General features: G+C 48.2%; 1 protein-coding gene across 1 annotated transcript in view; it reads right to left on the bottom strand.

Moving 5' to 3' along the window:
• Positions 1-19,316, bottom strand: part of eea1 (early endosome antigen 1) — a 33,313-nt gene that overhangs the window by 5,107 nt on the left and 8,890 nt on the right. The window contains exons 6-25 of the mRNA XM_056599460.1: positions 19,271-19,301; positions 19,044-19,148; positions 18,660-18,781; positions 18,221-18,376; positions 17,489-17,605; positions 16,602-16,940; positions 15,192-15,341; positions 14,678-14,797; positions 14,206-14,409; positions 13,747-13,947; positions 5,266-5,379; positions 4,712-4,867; positions 4,391-4,530; positions 3,942-4,272; positions 3,566-3,667; positions 3,292-3,477; positions 2,860-3,042; positions 2,114-2,299; positions 1,417-1,548; positions 17-202 (exon numbers count right to left, since the gene is read on the bottom strand). Of these exons, the coding sequence (XP_056455435.1) occupies positions 17-202; positions 1,417-1,548; positions 2,114-2,299; positions 2,860-3,042; positions 3,292-3,477; positions 3,566-3,667; positions 3,942-4,272; positions 4,391-4,530; positions 4,712-4,867; positions 5,266-5,379; positions 13,747-13,947; positions 14,206-14,409; positions 14,678-14,797; positions 15,192-15,341; positions 16,602-16,940; positions 17,489-17,605; positions 18,221-18,376; positions 18,660-18,781; positions 19,044-19,148; positions 19,271-19,301 (3,261 nt within the window). The remainder of the gene's footprint in view (positions 1-16; positions 203-1,416; positions 1,549-2,113; positions 2,300-2,859; positions 3,043-3,291; positions 3,478-3,565; positions 3,668-3,941; positions 4,273-4,390; positions 4,531-4,711; positions 4,868-5,265; positions 5,380-13,746; positions 13,948-14,205; positions 14,410-14,677; positions 14,798-15,191; positions 15,342-16,601; positions 16,941-17,488; positions 17,606-18,220; positions 18,377-18,659; positions 18,782-19,043; positions 19,149-19,270; positions 19,302-19,316) is intronic.

The raw sequence follows: 19,316 nt of genomic DNA, 5'->3' as shown, positions 1-19,316 counted from the left end.
GCCTTTGGGCTCTCACCAGCTGGGCCTGGAGCTCTGTGGCCTGGCTGAGGAGCTGCTGGTCCAGCTGGGCCACGCTGTCCCTGGTGGCCTGGTGGGCCTGCTGCTCCGTCTGCAGCACGGCCCGCTCTGCCTCCAGCTGGCCCTGCACCTCCAGCTTCTGCTGAATCAGCAGCGCCTTGGCCTCCTGCAGCCCGGACAGCTCCTGCAGGGCGCGGGGACCCAGAGGAGGACGGGGGGACCCAGAGGAGGACGGGGGGACCCAGAGGAGGACGGGGGGACCCAGAGGAGGACGGGGGGACGGGATAGTATACAATATTTAGAACCAACAAGGGGTAATTTTACTGCACACCACAAAATGCCCAATTCAGGAGACGTTACCAGTCCATCGATCCACCCCAGGGTTTCCCACCACAGCACTTCACAGCTTAGGCTAAGCAATACACGCCTGCCGCCTTGACTACGACATCAGAAAAAATAAATGATAATTGTGTGACGGCAAACCCGTGACACAACCCCTGAACTGACATTTCTGCGGGAAACCCTGCACCCAGTACACTGCATGGACTAAGAAACCCTGCACCCAGTACACTGCATGGACTAAGAAACCCTGCACCCAGTACACTGCATGGACTAAGAAACCCTGCACCCAAAACACTTCATGGACTAAGAAACCCGGGACACACAGACTCTGGCCTTCACATGGCCGCTAGGAAACGTGTTACCTGCATGTATTCTGATGACTTGATACATGCATGGATATCTATTGCCGCTTTTCCACTGCATGGTACCAGCTCGACACGACTCGACTCGACTCGACTCAGCTCGCCTTTTTTGCGTTTCCACCGCGATCTAGTACCTCAAGTGGCTGCTTTTTCTAGTACCGCCTCGCTCTAGGTTCCAAGCGGCTGAGCCGATGCTAAAAGGTGACGTCGGCAGACGGCCGGCCACTGATTGGCCAGGGAGTGTGACGAAGTCACAAGAGCGACATGGCAACCATGCCGGTAACAGCCATAGCAGCCAACATATTCCACTTCTTCAACATGCCAGCTAATAATACGAACACGAATACCATCGCATCGATGTTCTCCATTGTTGTTATGTGGGTTCTGTCCATGTGTGGGTTACGTAGGTGTTGTTTGCGTCGCGTACAAAAATACGTCACGGCCCTTTTGCGCAGACGACCCCGCCCACGTCCCGGAGGTACTATTTGCGGTGGAAAAGGACCCGCGCTGCTACCGTGTCGAGTCGTGTCGAGTCGTGTCGTGTCGAGTCGAGCTACATGTGCGGTGGAAAAGCGGCATATGAGTATCTCTCAAGAGTCAATTCAAATGTATTGATGTAAATGACAATGAAGGGAGCTTTGGGAGACTCAGTCTTCATTATAAGGAAGAGCAACGGTGCAAAAAGGACACAGACCTTCTCACTCTTCTCAGTGAACACCTTGAGTTCAGAGGTCAGCCGGGCGCTGGTGCTCTCCATCGCGCTCTTGGCCTTCATCAGCTCCTCCGCCCGGCTCCTCTCCTTCCCCAACTCCTCTTCAGCATCCCCCTAGGGGGGAGACATACATCGATGACAACCATCATCTGCATTTCATGGCAGTGCCCCGTCTCCTGCATGGCCCTCTCTCCTCTATTGCCCTGTCTCCTGTCTCCTGCATGGCCCGGTCTCCTGTCTCCTGCATGGCCCTGTCGGTCCTGCATGGCCACCTTCACTGGAAGGTTCTCCACTGCCCGGAAAGAGTTCACCTAGACACTGCCTAGCCCCTCCTCTTACGCACTTATTGTATGTTATACGTCCTGGCACTTAAAAGTAGTACTTAGCATAATTTAGCATCTTATCCAAGCCATCTTTGTTGTGTACGGGGAATTCTTCTTCAGACAAATGTACTTATTGTAAGTCGCTTTGGAGCGTCTGCTAAATGCCCTGAATTTAAAAGAAGGTGCTCCCCTGCCCTGATACTTCTCATGGCTCTGTCAAAGAAAAGAACGCCAGGCTTCATTCCTTCAGTCATTTATGGCATGCTTATATGTGCTACTAATTTCTCTTTGGCTAAAGAGAGCCCATGATGTTGAGAAGGCTCCCCGTAGAGCCCGTCTAACGGCGAGTCCTTTACGTGTCGTCTCTGCAGCTCCTTCAGGGCCTGGGCCTGCTGCTGGAGCGCCTGGTCCCGTCGGCCCAGCTCCTGCTCCAGGGAGGCGTGGCTCTGACTCAGGTCCTGAACCTTGCCCTCCAGGCCCGCCTGGTGGCTCCGGTTGGCAGCCTGCTCCTCCTGCGCCAAGCAGAGCTTCTCCTCTGACACCTGCCATCAACCAGGAGGCAGCACAACGACACGCGTTAACCCTTTCACATGAAAGTGGGGGGAACAGATTCTCCATGTACAGATTAATGTATGTGGGAACAGTTAAGTATTCACTTTACATTTATTTAGCTTTTGTTTTGAGAATATACACGAAATGTATATTCTCTATATTTGATAGGGATGACCTCTAATCTTTGAAGATTCGATTCTTCGATAGAAAGACATTTAGTCGTGGTTGTAACAGTTGAATTGAGGTGTGTGGTAAATCGTGTGTAACAGCGGACACGGCAAAAGGCAGGGGGGCTGAAAGACGCGAACAACAGCACTGCTAGGCCGCCACAATGTAAAGCTTATAAGTTTGTTTTGGGTGCGGGGAACTGACTCGGTCTGCTTCCTCCCATATATGACAACATATATGATCGATGATCCTATGATCAGTCGACGCTCGGACTGGGGGTGTGGCCTAATGTTTCACAGTACATTGTTCACTTTGATCAGAGCACTTTGAACAGGACTGGTGAGCGTGGGTCTGAGGCCTGAGGCCGTCCTCAGGGCCCTACCTTGAGGTCCTGGCGTAGGGCGGACACCTCCGACTCCTTGCCGTAGACGTGCTCCTGCAGCGTGCTCCTGGCCTGCTGGCTCTGCTCCAAGGCCTCCTGGAGCCCGGTGCTGCGCGTCCTCTCCGCCCCCAGCTCCTGCCCCAGCCCTGAGGCCTGGTCCTGCAGCCGGACCAGCTCCTCCGCCTGGGGGGGGGGCAGCACCAGGCACACACGCCGTCAAACACTGACAACGAGGGGAGCCACTATGCACACCCCTCTGCCCCATTCATGTCTCCATGAAGCCATGCTGACGTCACTATGGAGGGATCCATTGTATCCACGACCCAAACTTAATAACTGCTTATATGATCTCATTAGGTATAAAATAACTAATCTTATGGAAGACAAAAAGATGCAGCCCTTTGCTGAATGGCTGCGTTCAGCCCTGCATACCTTCTTGGTGATGGTCTCCTGTAGCTCAGACACCTGGCTCTCCAGCTTCTGCTTCTCCTGTTCCAGGGAGGCCTGGGTCTTCTGGAGCTGGGCCTGCAGCTGCTGGAGGCCCCTCTCCTTCTCCTGCAGGCTCTTGGAGCTCTGCTCAGTGAGCGCAGCCAGCTGAGCCTTCAGCCCCTTCTCCGCCTGGACCAGGGAGCAGAGGCAGAGGGACCACTTCAGGAACCGTTTCACCACACCACCACCCAGTCCGTGGAGCGTGGGGTCACCTCACCTCTCTCATCCTGTCCACCTGCCCCTTGGTCTCCTGGCTCTCCTTGGTGATCACCTCCACTTTCTTCTGGAGCTCCACTCTGGTCTTCTCGTGAGACTTTTCCTGAGTGACATCATTGTATACGCATCATATATTGGTCAGCACCAACATATATATTTAACCTTTCTTTATTCAGGGAAGGCCGTTGAGAGCAGGCTCTCTTTTTCAATGATGCCCAGATTACCACATACAATAAAAAAAAGGAATACAAATGTACAATACACATAAACAATAGGTCTAACAACCAGAACAACATTTCAATACAACTATTAAAAACACGAGGATTCCTTAGTTAATGCGACCTATATAGCACCATTCGAGGGATCCCGACGCTCACCTTTTCCTCCAGCGCTGCCTTGCTGCCCCTCCTCTCGCTGTCCAGCTGGCCTTGGGTCTCCTTCATGGCCTTGTTCACCTTCCCCAGACTCTCTTTCGTCGAAACAAGATCCTTCCCATGAGCGTCTCTCTGCTGCTGGGCCTTCTGCAGGTCTGCGGCCAAGCCTTTGGCTTTCCTCTCCAGGTCTGCCCGCTGTGCCTGCCCATCCTGGGTCAGTGTGTCCAGGCTGAGCTGCAGGAGGGATCGCTCCTTCTCAGACGTCTGCAGCTCCTGACGAGTGTGACTCAGGTCTGCGTTCACGCTCTTCAGCTGGTCTCGCAGCTTGGCAGAGCTTCAACAACACAACTTTTTGATGTTACACATTCAGTCATCGTTTATCAAATCCCCTCTAGCCAAGTCAGCCATCTTGGTAATCCAACATGACGTTATTGATGTGGAATGAGTCTCACCTCGCTTCCTGGGAGTCCATCTGGTGCGCCAGCTCCTTCAACCTCTTCCTGACCTCTGACCCCTCCTTCTGGAGCCGCTGAACTTCCTGTTGACCCTGCTCAAGGGCCGCCTTCAACTCCACCACCTCGGACTGCACCTTCTGACACACACACACACACACACACACACACACACACACACACACTTGAATAGAGTCATTCAGTCCAACCCTCACCTCCCTGTTCCTCATTCTACTACTTCACAGATTTATTTTCTAATAAAATGCACCACTACTACCAGACCACAGGTGGTCGGTTGCTGGCGCTGTTATCGGGGCTCACCTGGTGGAGCACCTCCTGCTGCTCCCGCCGCTGCTCCGAGGAGAACAGCTGCTCTTTAGTCTCCTTCAGAGCGGCCTCCAGCAGGCTGCCCTGCTCCTGCTTCTCCTGCAGCCTCCCAGCCTGCTCCTCCACCTTCTGCTGGGCCTTCACCAGCTCCTACCAGTGTGTGTGTGTGTTTGTTTGTTGGTTTGTTTGTGTGTTTGTTTGTGTGTACAACAAGTGAGAAGCGAGAAAGGGGGGAAACAGGACAACATTTGTTGGTCTGCCCCGTTTCTGTCAGGCTCCATCGCCATCTCCAGGAAAGAGAAGTGATGCCACTTTTTCAGGAATCTAGGTTGATTCCTGTTTGCCTTATCTGGAAGGAGTATCAGGCTGACTAGTGGAGCTAATGCTCCTGCACATTGAGATGAACCTCCGCCTGTTCATCTGTACTTGGGACACGCTATCAGTTGGGTTGAAAAAAGGGTTGAAACAGCACAAACCCTGAACCGACCCCATCAATTCAATGAAACAGCATGCGGTTCTCAGAGTGACCCTATTGGCCAGGAGCTGACCTGCTGCTTGTCCTGAAGTGCATTCTGGGCCGTTTCCAGGTGGTTCTCCAGGTCGGCCCGCTGGCCAGCCTTGGACGCCTCGGAGGACAGCAGCATCTCCGTCTTCGCCTTGAGCTGAAACCAACCGGGACCACTGGGAATGACTTCACCAATAACACTGGTACAGGCACTGGGAATGACTACACCAAATAACACTGGTACAGGCACTGGGAATGACTTCACCAAATAACACAGACACTGGGAATGACTTCATCAAATAATACTGGTTCAGGCACTGGGAATGACTTCACCAAATAACACAGTCACTAGGAATCATTCCACCAAATAACACCAGTACAGGCACGGGGGGGGGGGGGGGGGGGTCACCTCACCTTCACTTAACCAGGTTACGCCTCACTGATATGTATAATAGGGCCCGACCGATTATCGGCCGCACCGATATATCGGGCCGATATTTAACATTTTAGGGATATCGGTATCGGCCATACTTTCAATAAATTCCCACCGATAAGTTCATATAATTTTCACAACCAATTTTGCAGCCGTTTCGTTCTGAACGCGCCTTCCGCTCTTGCCACTTGGAATTCATGAGCCTTGCCAAGTTGCCCCGCCCGTCACAGCATCTGATTTGTTTGGCACACGGAATACAACCAATCAACACGCAAGGCTGCAAGCGGGGAGGGGTGCCTTCACGCTCCCTGTGACTCGTGAGCGGTTTCTAGACGGCCAAGTGGGGCTAAGGACGTTGCTGCGAATACAACTTAAAGCAGAGAAAACACATTTCCTTCGAGGTAAGCATATACAAAGCAATATCCCCTGCAATATGTCACAAACACACCAACGTTGCAGAAGCACGGCACCACAAGGTGTTTATTAATTTGTGAAACCGATCCATTTGATCTGTGTAATAACGACACAAACCTTAGCTCACGCAAGGACAACCAGAATGACAGCGAATACTCCTCACTGAAAAGGTTGTCCATAGAGCAGTCTCAACATGGTGTATAGTCCTACTACAGTTATTGTTAAAACCCCACATGGAAACGTGAACGTGTCTGTAGTTCTACACGAAAGGTGGACTGAAAGCCATGGTCAATGAAGACCAAATAAAACGTGTTTGTGTTTGTTCCCGAGACGAACCATTTAGAGCCTGCTAGCTACTTGATAGCCTGTTAGCTACTTTATAGCCTGCCTGAGTAAGAGCCAGCATAGAGGGTCGAGTATCTGCAGCCAGAGCCTTATATACATTCCCATCTACGGCTCTGGTGAGAGCCTTGCTCCCTAACAAGTTACCCAGCACGGTAGAACCAACGGTGATTGGTCGCAATGTCCCTCAAATTAAGTTAAATAGAATTAAGTTTTCGCCAGTCGCTGCGTTTCAAACTGGTGTAACATCTTGTTACGGGTAGACAGACAGGCTAGCAGTAGCAGGCAGCAAGTAGCTACAGAGATACGACAGCATCTCTGGTAGCTAATTTTGGCTTGCGCTAACTAACTTGGTGTTAGGTAAACAACTTCATGAACACTATGCTACGCGACTCAGGCCCTAAAGGCACATTGTACGTTCAGTCTATTAGCTTCTTTATTGTGCGTTCCCAGGCCCTTTGACCATTTAATCACGCCTGGTGTGATCTCAAAGTGCTGGCATTTGATGTGCGCTAGGTACAATGATCCAAATACTTCTTTGTAATTCGCCTTTATTTGTGACGTGAAAACATTATACCTAAATGCTTTCGTTTCACCTCGCCACCCAGAGGCAGACAAGCAGCCCAGCACAGCCACTAGACGTAAAATAAACTCTTGGAGCAGGAGGTGGTTATACGTGCTGTAGTTTGCATTTTTTTTTTTTTACTTTAAGTAAACTACTAGTGCCGTATATTTACAGAAATATACAGGCTTATCTATATGATTTTGATTATTTTTATATAGAGACATACTATAAATTATTTACAATTTATATGTACAATTATTATTTGTTTGTTTTTTTACAATGTCTGAAAATAGATTTAGTTTGTATCAAATATTTATTTTCTAAATATGTCTGTATTAGATTGCAACTGCTTATGCTATTATTGGTATGAATGCTGTAGCATTCACAGCTTTGAAATCCTACATATTTATTGGTGTGAATGCTGTAGCATTCACAGCTTTGAAATCCTACATATTTATTGGTGTAAATGCTGTAGCATTCACAGCTTTGAAATCCTACATATTTGGTGTGAATGCTGCTAGCATTCACAGCTTTGAAATCCTACATATTTATTTTTGGTGTGAATGCTGCTAGCATTCACAGCTTTGAAATCCTACATATTTATTTTTGGTGTGAATGCTGTAGCATTCACAGCTTTGAAATCCTATAAATGTATTGGTGTGAATGCTACAAGCATTCACATCTTTGAAATCCTACAAATTTAATTTTATTGGTGTGAATGCTACTAGCATTCACAGCTTTGAAATCCTACATATTTGGTGTGAATGCTGCTAGCATTCACAGCTTTGAAATCCTACGTATTTGGTGTGAATGCTGTAGCATTCACAGCTTTGAAATCCTACATATTTATTTTTATTATTGGTGTGAATGCTGTAGCATTCACAGCTTTGAAATCCTACATATTTGGTGTGAATGCTGCTAGCATTCACAGCTTTGAAATCCTACGTATTTGGTGTGAATGCTATAGCATTCACAGCTTTGAAATCCTACATATTTAATTGGTGTGAATGCTGCTAGCATTCACAGCTTTGAAATCCTACATATTTATTTTTGGTGTGAATGCTGTAGCATTCACAGCTTTGAAATCCTACATATTTAATTTTATTATTTTCGTTCTTCCGCCGTTTTTCTGCAAGTAACTCCTTCAACATACTTCAACGTAGAAACATCATTCAAACATTAAAACGTTCAGCTCCATTAGTACTATTGTGCTATTATTTTTCTTATTGATATTATTCATAATTCCCGAGATATTCAACTTTATTCACCGAAAATTCCCCCATTCACTCCCATTCAAAATTCAAAAAACGCTGATTCACCCTTCATCCGATTCAACACTTCCAACATTCAAACCTTCATAACTTGGTCAAATTTCAACCGTTTACCATCATTCAAAGAATTAAACAGATCTACACATTTGTATCTTCAATAATCTTCAAACAGAATTTCGATATCATTTATAGTTTTTTCAGATTCACAGTTTTAGTTTTAATTCCGGATTCGTTTTCAGTTGCTCTCACTCTAACCGTTTGCCATGGCAACAGCTCGTTGACCAATCAGTGGTCTCCAACAGTCGATATTCAAATGAGGCTGATTCATCCTTGACTCGATTCAACCCTTCCAACATTCAAACCTTCATAACTTGGTCAAATTTCAACCGTTTACCATCATTCAAAGCATTAAACAGATTTACACATTTGTCTCTTCAATAATATTCAAACATAATTTCGATATCATTTATCGTTTTTTGAGATTCACAGTTTTAGTTTTATTCCGGATTCGTTAACCGTTTTCCACAGCTGTTGCTCGTTGACAATCAGTGGCGAGCGCACCATTCTGGAGTCTGGTTAAAGCCAGTGTGGTGGAGGGTAGTGTAGTCTTTGTCATGGACTACAACAATGGACGTTAGCAGTGACGTTAGAGTTGACGTTAGCGCAGACGTTAGCGCTGACGTTAGCTCCGACGTTAGTGTTGACGTTAAAGGCTGGTTTATGCTCGGTTACGTAAGCGTAAGCGCAAGCGCAAGAGGCCCTTGCGCGCCCTTGCGCCCCCCTTGCGCGACTTCTCACGTCTTGCGTGCGTCGGGCGATTTTTCTAGACTTGCGTCATTTTTTACGTAAGCTTTTACGCGAGCCGCCCAGCCTGCAAGGCTGTGATTGGTTTGCTGGTCTGGTTACTACTTCCTGTCTGGAGTATCACCCGGCAGGCTCATATACAAAAGCATTAACCTGAAGTGAAGTTAACTTTGCTGCCAACACATTATGTCGTTTTAAAATGTAGAGAGATATGCACATTTATACAACCCCAATGATCAACAACTTCATCACCCCTGTTCCTCTGTCTGTTGCCATCATTCACTGTGTATGGGGAGAACACGATCTGGCACATAAACAAACCAACGACTCCCACAGACAAAGACGTCATTCTCGAGGTCGTCTTCAACGAAAAACTTTCCTCCACATATTACTCCACCTACTGTTCTGGCGGTAAATTGCTTGGCAACAAGGCGGCCGCATGCTTCAGCGTTGGTGTTACGTTGTTGCGCAAAATTTACTCAAAGCAATTCATGCTCCCTTTTAGGTTGCGCGTTTTGCGCGCGTTGCCAAGCAATTTACCGCCAGAACAGTAGGTGGAGTAATATGTGGAGTAAAGTTTTTCGTTGAAGACGACCTCGAGAATGACGTCTTTGTATGTGGGAGTCGTTGGTTTGTTTATGTGCCAAAGTTTGATGATCTCCTTTCGCGAGTCATCCGATATCTTCCCGACTCTCACCAAAACCGGCCCTTGTCAGGGAGCAGCTGGCAGATTATTTTTTTTCAGATGCTGGCGTGTTTCCCCACCAGTACAATGTGCTACGATTGGGTATGCGCACTGACCAATAAATATATATACATTGGTCACTTGGAAGCATGACTTTTGATTCATTAGTTATCATGTTACACAAGTTACCTAATTGGTTTACGTCAAACTCATTAATTCATATCCATATAAAATGTTTATACAACAGCTACTGCCTTGACAGATGAATGAATTATTTAAGTGTAGGCCTATAGCCAAAGGATTTAAGCTATAGCGCATAATGTCCACATAAATTATATGGTAGGCAGCATTATTAGAGAAAAGGGGTTTATTTATCAAATACAGAAAATAGTCCCACCATACACGCACACATTTTTCATTCACTACACACTCACGCTTTCAAATTTCATTCACTCAAAGAGGCTACCGAACTTATGTTTCCCACAGAACATGAACACTTATGTTTCACATAGAACGTGAACACAAAACATTACGTAATTAATTCAAATAGGCTAACACTAAAACAAATAAGGCCAGTAGGCCTAATAGAACGAATATCGGGTGACAAGATCATTAAAATGGCTCACAATCCCGCATCAGCTGTTTGATGTCGCGCATCAAAATAGCACTTTGCCCCTGTGGAAGGGTTCGCATAAAGGGTTCGCATAATTATGTGCCAGATCGGGTGGTAGGTGGCGGTATGAAAACAGGAAATGTGATACTCCAGACAGGAAGTAGTAACCAGACGAGCAGACCAATCACAGCCTTGCAGGCTGCGCGGCTCGCGTAAAAGCTTACGTAAAAAATGACGCAAGTCTAGAAAAATCGCCCGACGCACGCAAGACGTGAGAAGTCGCGCAAGGGGGGGCGCAAGGGCGCGCAAGGGCCTCTTGCGCTTGTGCTTACGCTTACGTAACCGAGCATAAACCAGCCTTTAGCGTTGACGTTAGCGCAGACGTTAGCATTAGCGCTAAAGTTAGCATTGACGGTACCATTAGCGCTGACGTTAGCATTAGCACTGAAGTTAGCATTAGCGCTGAAGTTAGCATTAGCGCTGAAGTTAGCATTAGCGCTGAGTTAGCATTGACGTTACCGTTAGAGTTGACGTTACCGTTAGCCCTGACGTTAGCATTAGCGCTGAATTAGCATTGACGTTAGCATTAGCGCTAACGTTGGAGTTGACGTTATCCCTGACGGTAGCATTAGCACTGAAGTTAGCGTTGACGTTAGCGTTGACGTTAGCGTTAGCATTAGCGCTGAATTAGCATTGACGTTAGCATTAGCGCTAAAGTTAGGATTGACGTTACCATAAGCGCTGACGTTAGCGTTGACGTTAGCGTTAAGGCTGGTTTATGCTCGGTTACGTAAGCGTAAGCGCAAGCGCAAGAGGCCCTTGCGCGCCCTTGCGCCCCCCTTGCGCGACTTCTCACGTCTTGCGTGCGTCGGGCGATTTTTCTAGACTTGCGTCATTTTTTACGTAAGCTTTTACGCGAGCCGCCCAGCCTGCAAGGCTGTGATTGGTTTGCTGGTCTGGTTACTACTTCCTGTCTGGAGTATCACCCGGCAGGCTCATATACAAAAGCATTAACCTGAAGTGAAGTTAACTTTGCTGCCAACACATTATGTCGTTTTAAAATGTAGAGAGATATGCACATTTATACAACCCCAATGATCAACAACTTCATCACCCCTGTTCCTCTGTCTGTTGCCATCATTCACTGTGTATGGGGAGAACACGATCTGGCACATAAACAAACCAACGACTCCCACAGACAAAGACGTCATTCTCGAGGTCGTCTTCAACGAAAAACTTTCCTCCACATATTACTCCACCTACTGTTCTGGCGGTAAATTGCTTGGCAACACGCGCAACACGCGCAACCTAAAAGGGAGCATGAATTGCTTTGAGTAAATTTTGCGCAACAACGTAACACCAACGCTGAAGCATGCAGCCGCCTTTAGCGCTGACATTTGAGTTGACCTTAGCGTTAGCGCTGAGGTTAGCATTCAAACATTAAAACGTTCAGCTGCATTAGTACCATCTTGCTATTATATTTCCTAGATTCAGCGTCTTCATTCTACAGGCTTCATTCTACCTTCAAAATGTTCATCAGATTTCCTAGATTCAGCGTCTTCATTCTACAGGCTTCATTCTACCTTCAAAATGTTCAGCAGATTTCCTAGATTCAGGGTATTGATTCAACATTCAGCTTCAGCAGTAGAGCGGAGCATTTCAGCGTCAGCAGACTTTAGCAGTATGACTTCAAAACCATTCAACTCATTCATAGTTCATTCTACAGACTTCATTCTACCTTCAAAATGTTCAGCAGATTTCCTAGATTCAGGGTATTGATTCTACAGGCTTCATTCTACCTTCAAAATGTTCATCAGATTTCCCAGATTCAGCGTCTTCATTCTACAGGCTTCATTCTATCTTCAAAATGTTCAGCAGATGTCCTAGATTCATTGCAACGATTCTTCAACGTGCAGCTTCAGCAGTAGAGGGGAGCATTTCAGCGTCAGCAGACTTTAGCAGTATGACTTCAAAACCATTCAACTCATTCATAGTTCATTCTACAGACTTTATTCTACCTTCAAAATGTTCAGCAGATTTCCTAGATTCAGGGTATTGATTCAACATTCAGCTTCAGCAGTAGAGTGGAGCATTTCAGCGTTAGCAGACTTTAGCAGTATGACTTCAAAACCATTCAACTCATTCATAGTTCATTCTACAGGCTTCATTCTACCTTCAAAATGTTCATCAGATTTCCTAGATTCAGCGTCTTCATTCTACAGGCTTCATTCTATCTTCAAAATGTTCAGCAGATGTCCTAGATTCATTGCAACGATTCTTCAACGTGCAGCTTCAGCAGTAGAGCGGAGCATTTCAGCGTCAGCAGACTTTAGCAGTATGACTTCAAAACCATTCAACTCATTCATAGTTCATTCTACAGACTTTATTCTACCTTCAAAATGTTCAGCAGATTTCCTAGATTCAGGGTATTGATTCAACATTCAGCTTCAGCAGTAGAGCGGAGTATTTCAGCGTTAGCAGACTTTAGCAGTATGACTTCAAAACCATTCAACTCATTCATAGTTCATTCTACAGACTTCATTCTACCTTCAACATTTTCAGCAGATGTCCTAGATTCAGGGTATTTATTTTTCAACGTGCAGCTTCAGCAGTAGAGCGGAGCATTTCAGCGTTAGCATTCACACCGCAATACCTTCAGGGATTGCAATTCTAGTTCTATGTCTAAGTTATTTCGGCTTTATTTTACAAATGCTGCTGGCAGCTCCCTGTACTTAAAATGTTTACTATTAAAAACACTTAATGGAAGTTCGAGTCAGTGTGTGCCATTTTTAATTTATTTGAGAATTTTTTTCTTCTATTTATCGGTTGCACATATCGGTTATCGGCCTCCCATTTTCATAAATATCGGTATCGGCCCTGAAAAAACCATATCGGTCGGGCCCTAATGTATAACCACCTGAATTGACCTGTCATCAATACACCACAACCAGGTTGATGCTAGCTGGTAACAGGAGGAGGAGGAACAAGACCTCCTGTAGGTAACAACAGGAGGAGGAGGAGGAACCAGACCTCCTGTAGGTAACAACAGGAGGAGGAACCAGACCTCCTGTAGGTAACAACAGGACGAGGAACCAGACCTCCTGTAGGTAACAGGAGGAGGAACCAGACCTCCCGTAGCTAACAACAGGAGGAGGAACCAGACCTCCTGTAGGTAACAGGAGGAACCAGACCTCCTGTAGGTAACAACAGGAGGAGGAACCAGACCTCCTGTAGGTAACAGGAGGAACCAGACCTCCTGTAGGTAACAACAGGAGGAGGAACCAGACCTCCTGTAGGCAACAGGAGGAGGAGGAACCAGACCTCCTGTAGGTAACAACAGGAGGAGGAACCAGACCTCCTGTAGGTAACAACAGGTAACAACAGGAGCAGCTGGTACCTGGGTGTTGAGCTGGGCCCCCTTCTCCTTGCTCTCGGCCAGCTGGGCGCTGAGCTCCCCCCCGAAGGTCTCCAGGGTGTGTGCGGCGTCCTGGGCGGCCCGCAGCAGGCTCTTATGCTCCTGCACCTGCTCGTGGAGGTTGTCCCGAGCCTGCTTGTGGCTCTCCGATTGGTTCTTTAACTTGTCAGTCAGCTGGGAAACCTTGAAATCACAGCGCAGACATAGAAAATATGTAGCTAAAGGTTTTGACATGCAAAAATGTACCGTTCTATTTGTGTGCCTGTTTGCGACATCAAACTCATTGATTAATGAGGCGTCCATGTGTGAGGAAATTATGCATAATAATTGATAAAACTGAGGTTGTGCGTCGTTAAGACAAAACAATTATTTGCGAGATCAGCTCATCCATTCCTTAATCATTCCTCATCCATCACTGGCTGTGGGCGTGGGCGTTTGTACCTGCTCCTGCAGAGCCAGGTTCTTCTCCTTCATCTGCCCCAGCAGCGCCGTCTCCCCCTGCCCTGCCTGGATCTTGGCACACAGCTCGTCGCGCTCGGCCTCCAGCTGGGACACCCCGTCCCGGCCCTTCTGCAGCAGCGCCTCCACGTTCTGGATCTTCTGGTCCTTGTCCCCGAGCTGACGCAGCACCTGCTCCAGGTCGCTCTGTAGAACACAAGGTCCTTCAGGTTGAGGTCATCGGAGAAGGGGTGGTAACCCAGGCAACATGACACCCATCAAAACTTTGTGTGATGGGTGTTTGTGGGATGTTTGACATGCAAACATCACTTTGGCTGGGTCTGAATTCATGACTATAATTGGCACCTTATGAATAAATACTAAATGCATCCTGCAAAGGCTGGAGGTCATTCCCTGAGATGTGACTCATTGTGTTAACACAGGTGAACACACAGTGAACCTGGGAGGAGCTTACCTGTGCCTCCCGCAGCTTGGAGGTGGTGTTCTGCTGCTGGGTCTGCAGCTCCTGCTGCTGCTTGCTGGCCTTGTCCAGCAGGTGCTGGAGATCCGTGGTCTTAACGCCAGCCTCCTTTAACTGGACAGACACTTAATGAGCATCCCTTTAACTGGACAGACACTTAATGAGCATCCCTTTAACTGGACAGACACTTAATGAGCATCCCTTTAACTGGACAGACACTTAATGAGCATCCCTTTAACTTGACAGACACTTACTACACACTGGACCTTTAATACAACGGTCCACTGAAGAGGGTCCACACACTGGACCTTTAATACAACGGTCCACTGAAGAGGGTCCACACACTGGACCTTTAATACAACGGTCCACTGAAGAGGGTCCACACACTGGACCTTTAATACAACGGTCCACTGAAGAGGGTCTACACACTGGAACTTTAATACAACGGTCCACTGAAGAGGGTCTACACACTGGACCTTTAATACAACGGTCCACTGATATATAATACCTGCTCCTCGGCACGGGACAGCTGGAGCTGGAGGTCAGCGGCCTGCTGCTCGCGGTCCTTGAGCTTCTCCCCAGAGAGCTGCCTCTGCTCCTTCAGTCGGCCCTGCAGCTCCCCCAGCTGGCGCTCAGCCTCCAGGAGGTTAGCATGCAACTACAGAAGAGGAAGAGGAGAAGAGAGGAAGAGGAGAGGAAGAGGACAGGGCAGGACAGGACAGGACAGGAAGAGGAGAGGAAAGGACAGGAAGAGGAGAGGAAGAGGAGAGGACAGGAAGAGGAAGAGGAGAGGAAGAGGAAGAGGAGAGGAGAGGAGAGGGAGAGGAGAGGAGAGGAGAGGAGAGGAGAGGAGAGGAGAGGAGAGGAGAGGAGAGGAAGAGGAGAGGAAGAGGAGAGGAGAGGAGAGGAGAGGAGAGGAGAGGAGAGGAGAGGAGAGGAGAGGAGAGGAGAGGAGAGGAGAGGAGAGAAGAGGAGGAGGGAAGAGGAGGGGACAGGAAGAGGAGAGGAGAGGACAGGAGAGGAGGTTAGCGCACCACACTGTAGAGCAGGGTTTCCCCAGCTCGGTTTATTGTTACCTCAGCACCCCCATCGCCTCATGTACCACTTCATCTACACCCCCATCGCCTCATGTACCACTTCATCTACACCCCCATCGCCTCATGTACCACTTCATCTACACCCCCATCGCCTCATGTACCACTTCATCTACAACCCCATCGCCTCATGTACCACTTCATCTACACCCCCATCGCCTCATGTACCACTTCATCTACAACCCCATCGCCTCATGTACCACTTCATCTACACCCCCATCTCCTCATGTACCACTTCATCTACACCAAACCACTCAACACATATAATTATTGAGCATCATTATGAATATCAGCCGAGACCAGGATTGGGAAAAGAGAAGATTGCAGAGGGCCTCGCTAACTTGGATAGAGCAAGGGAAGGGAAACACATTGGACTATTGAGATGAGACATGAAACACATGCTTCTGAATAATGTTCAACTACATGATTTGGTAGACATACCAGATACTTTACCGTTAGCTATCTGCCAGCCCAGGGGGCCTGCGACCTGCTTTCAAGAACTTTATTAGAAAATAATTTATTTTTGCAGCTTTATGTGTCAAGCTGGTGATCTGAGGTTCACATTTTAATATTCACAGACACGAAATCTTAACAAATACATCGTCATATTCATGGGTATAACATACATTGACTTGACTAAAATAATTTCATGGTCCGTTTACTTGTGTAGCCAACACAAACTCTAACTCAAATCAAACCAGTCACTTTATAGAACTGGACGATGAATCAATACTAGTACATTTCCGATATAGATTTACCAGCACCCATCCCTGACAGAGTCAGTGTCTACTGCAGAATACAAGAAGCTCAGTGACGAGCCTTACCTGGCCGATCTCAGTCTGCTGCTGAGCCCCTTGGCTCTCCTTCTCCTCCCTCTGCTGCAGCAGCTGCTTTCTCTCCGCCTTCAGCTCCCCGTGCTTCACCTGCAGCTCCAGCGCCTCCTGCTTCAGCCGGGCCACCTCCTGCCCCGTCTCCCCCAGCTCGGCCCGGGCCCTCTGCAGCGAGGCCTCCCCGGCCGCCGCCCGCAGCTGGGCCTCCTGCAGCTCCAGCAGGCGGGCCTGGAGGCTGCTGTGGAGGGCCCTGCCGGACGCCTGCTCTGCAGCCAGGGTCTCCCCCAGCTGCTGCTGCTCCTTCTCCCTGCGAGACAGCTTGTCTGAGAGGCTCTGTGGGGTGGAGGAGAGGGAGAGAGCCTGTGTTTAGAGGACCTGGACGCTACACACGTATGAAAACGAGATTTGACTATTGAAGGCGAAGTCCACTTAATATCTTCACACACACACACACACACACACACACACACACACACACACACACACACACACACACACACACACACACACACACACACACACACACACACACACACACACACACAGGCTGTCTGAGGGGGGGGGCGGTACCTAAGGGTGTGTGTGGGGGGGGGGGCGGTACCTCAGGTTGTGTGGTGGGGCAGGGTGTGTGGTTAGGGTTAGGGATGGTACCTGGCTCTGCTGCCTCAGGGTGTGAGGTTAAGGTTAGGGTTAGTACCTGGCTCTGCTGCCTCAGGGTGTGTGGTTAAGGTTAGGGCTAGTACCTGGCTCTGCTGCCTCAGGGTGTGTGGTTAAGGTTAGGGTTAGTACCTGGCTCTGCTGCCTCAGGGTGTGTGGTTAAGGTTAGGGTTAGTACCTGGCTCTGCTGCCTCAGGGTGTGTGGTTAAGGTTAGGGTTAGTACCTGGCTCTGCTGCTGCAGGCTGTTGACGGTGCTCTGCAGCTGGTGGATCTGCTGAGTGTAGACGGCCGCCTCCTGAGGGCCCTTCTCCAGCTCCGCCTTCAGCTGGCTGATGGTAATCTGCATGGGGAACACATAAAGTCAGAAGGAGGAGACACTGAGGAACACATCAAAGATTCATTATAAAGTTCCTCTAGGTCTAACAAACACAAAGCAGAATGATAGAACAGCCAGACTTCCGTTGCACCATACAACAATAGCTTGGTTCACAGAGTGAACTGAAGAAGCCAAAGATAAAAAGATAACCGTTTTCAACCTCCTAAATTTTTAAGCCATGAGCGAAGAATGGAAGGCCGAGCAATATTGGTAGTGATGAAGCTTTGTGCACACGGCTAGCTGTGCTGCTCATTGATCACCTTCTAAAAGGTTTGGTTGAACATTCAGGATGCTTGTTGAGAACTACTCATGGTTCAACAGCATATCAAAAGCCAGTGACAGCGTTGATTTGATTATTGGGCCACTGCCTTTTATTACCTGTCAATCGCTTTATTATTGTCAATGTCAGGGGGCTGACTCATGGGAGAGAACACTATGAGACCAATGGTATCACAACGATGGAACCTGGAGGAGCGTTAGCCTTGAGGAGACGTTAGCCTTGAGGAGCGTTAGCCTTGAGGAGCGTTAGCCTTGAGGAGCGTTAGCCTTGAGGAGACGTTAGCCTTGAGGAGACCTTACCCCGGCAGTGGCGTGGTTCTCCACCAGCTCCTGGTACTGGTGCTTGTAGCGCTCCGACTCCTCTTCCCGCTCACGAGCCATGGAGTCCATGAGCGTCTGAACCTGGACCAGCTCCTTCTGCAGCACCGTCACGTCCTCCACCCCCGGCCGCTGCAGCTAGGAGGCGACAGAGGGGCGACAGAGTGAACAGAGATCCACGTCTACGGGCTTTAAGGACACTAGGAGGCAGGGAGTACCAACACTTGGACATACATTTGATACAACTCATTTGAAGGCAGAAGTATGAGAACAGAAGTTCTCATTGTTTTTGTTTTTTACACACACACACACACACACACACACACACACACACACACACACACACACACACACACACACACACACACACACACACACACACACACACACACACACACACACACACACACCAGTAGCTCACCAGTTCCGTGCTGAGTATGTCATTGTCCTGCCTCTGCCTCTCCAGGTCCTGGCCCAGGGAGGCCAGCCGCTGGTCAGCGGCCTCCCTCAGACTCTTCTCCTCGTCATAGCGGGACTTTATGTCTGGTGGATTTGACAGATCAGTGAGCAGCTAACTACCCACTCTTGACATTCTAACCACCTAAAACCTCCATCCTATGCTCCTTGTTTTGTTGTACTACCATCACGACCAGCTCAGCTGACTTTATCAATTCCAATCTTAAACTAACTTCCATAGGTATATTGCAACAGAGAATGAAAAAAGTCTTCTTCCCGGCATCTGGAAACAGTTGTTGTTTTATGAAACAGAAAGCAAAATTCCCAGAATGCTCAGTGGCATACTGACCTACTATCTCTGTAGCCAGCTGGGCGGCCTTCTGCTCAAACAGGTCTCTCATCTGCTTGATGTGGAACTTCTCAGTCTCCGCCTCGCTCAGCTTCTGCTCCAGTGCTGAGAGAAGAGCATACATGTCGTATTATTATTATTATTATTATTACTATAAATGTTTAGAAGCAGACGACACAGCGGATTGGCGCTTTAATGTTTTCTAGGTTCTAGTTTTCACTACCGACCTGAGTCCTCAGAGGTGTCTGGTCCGTCGCCCTGTGGATCCAGAGC

The sequence above is a fragment of the Gadus chalcogrammus genome, chromosome 9, assembly GCF_026213295.1.
Source record: "Gadus chalcogrammus isolate NIFS_2021 chromosome 9, NIFS_Gcha_1.0, whole genome shotgun sequence".
Taxonomy (NCBI): Eukaryota; Metazoa; Chordata; class Actinopteri; order Gadiformes; family Gadidae; genus Gadus; species Gadus chalcogrammus.
This window is presented reverse-complemented; position numbering and strand designations above follow the sequence as displayed.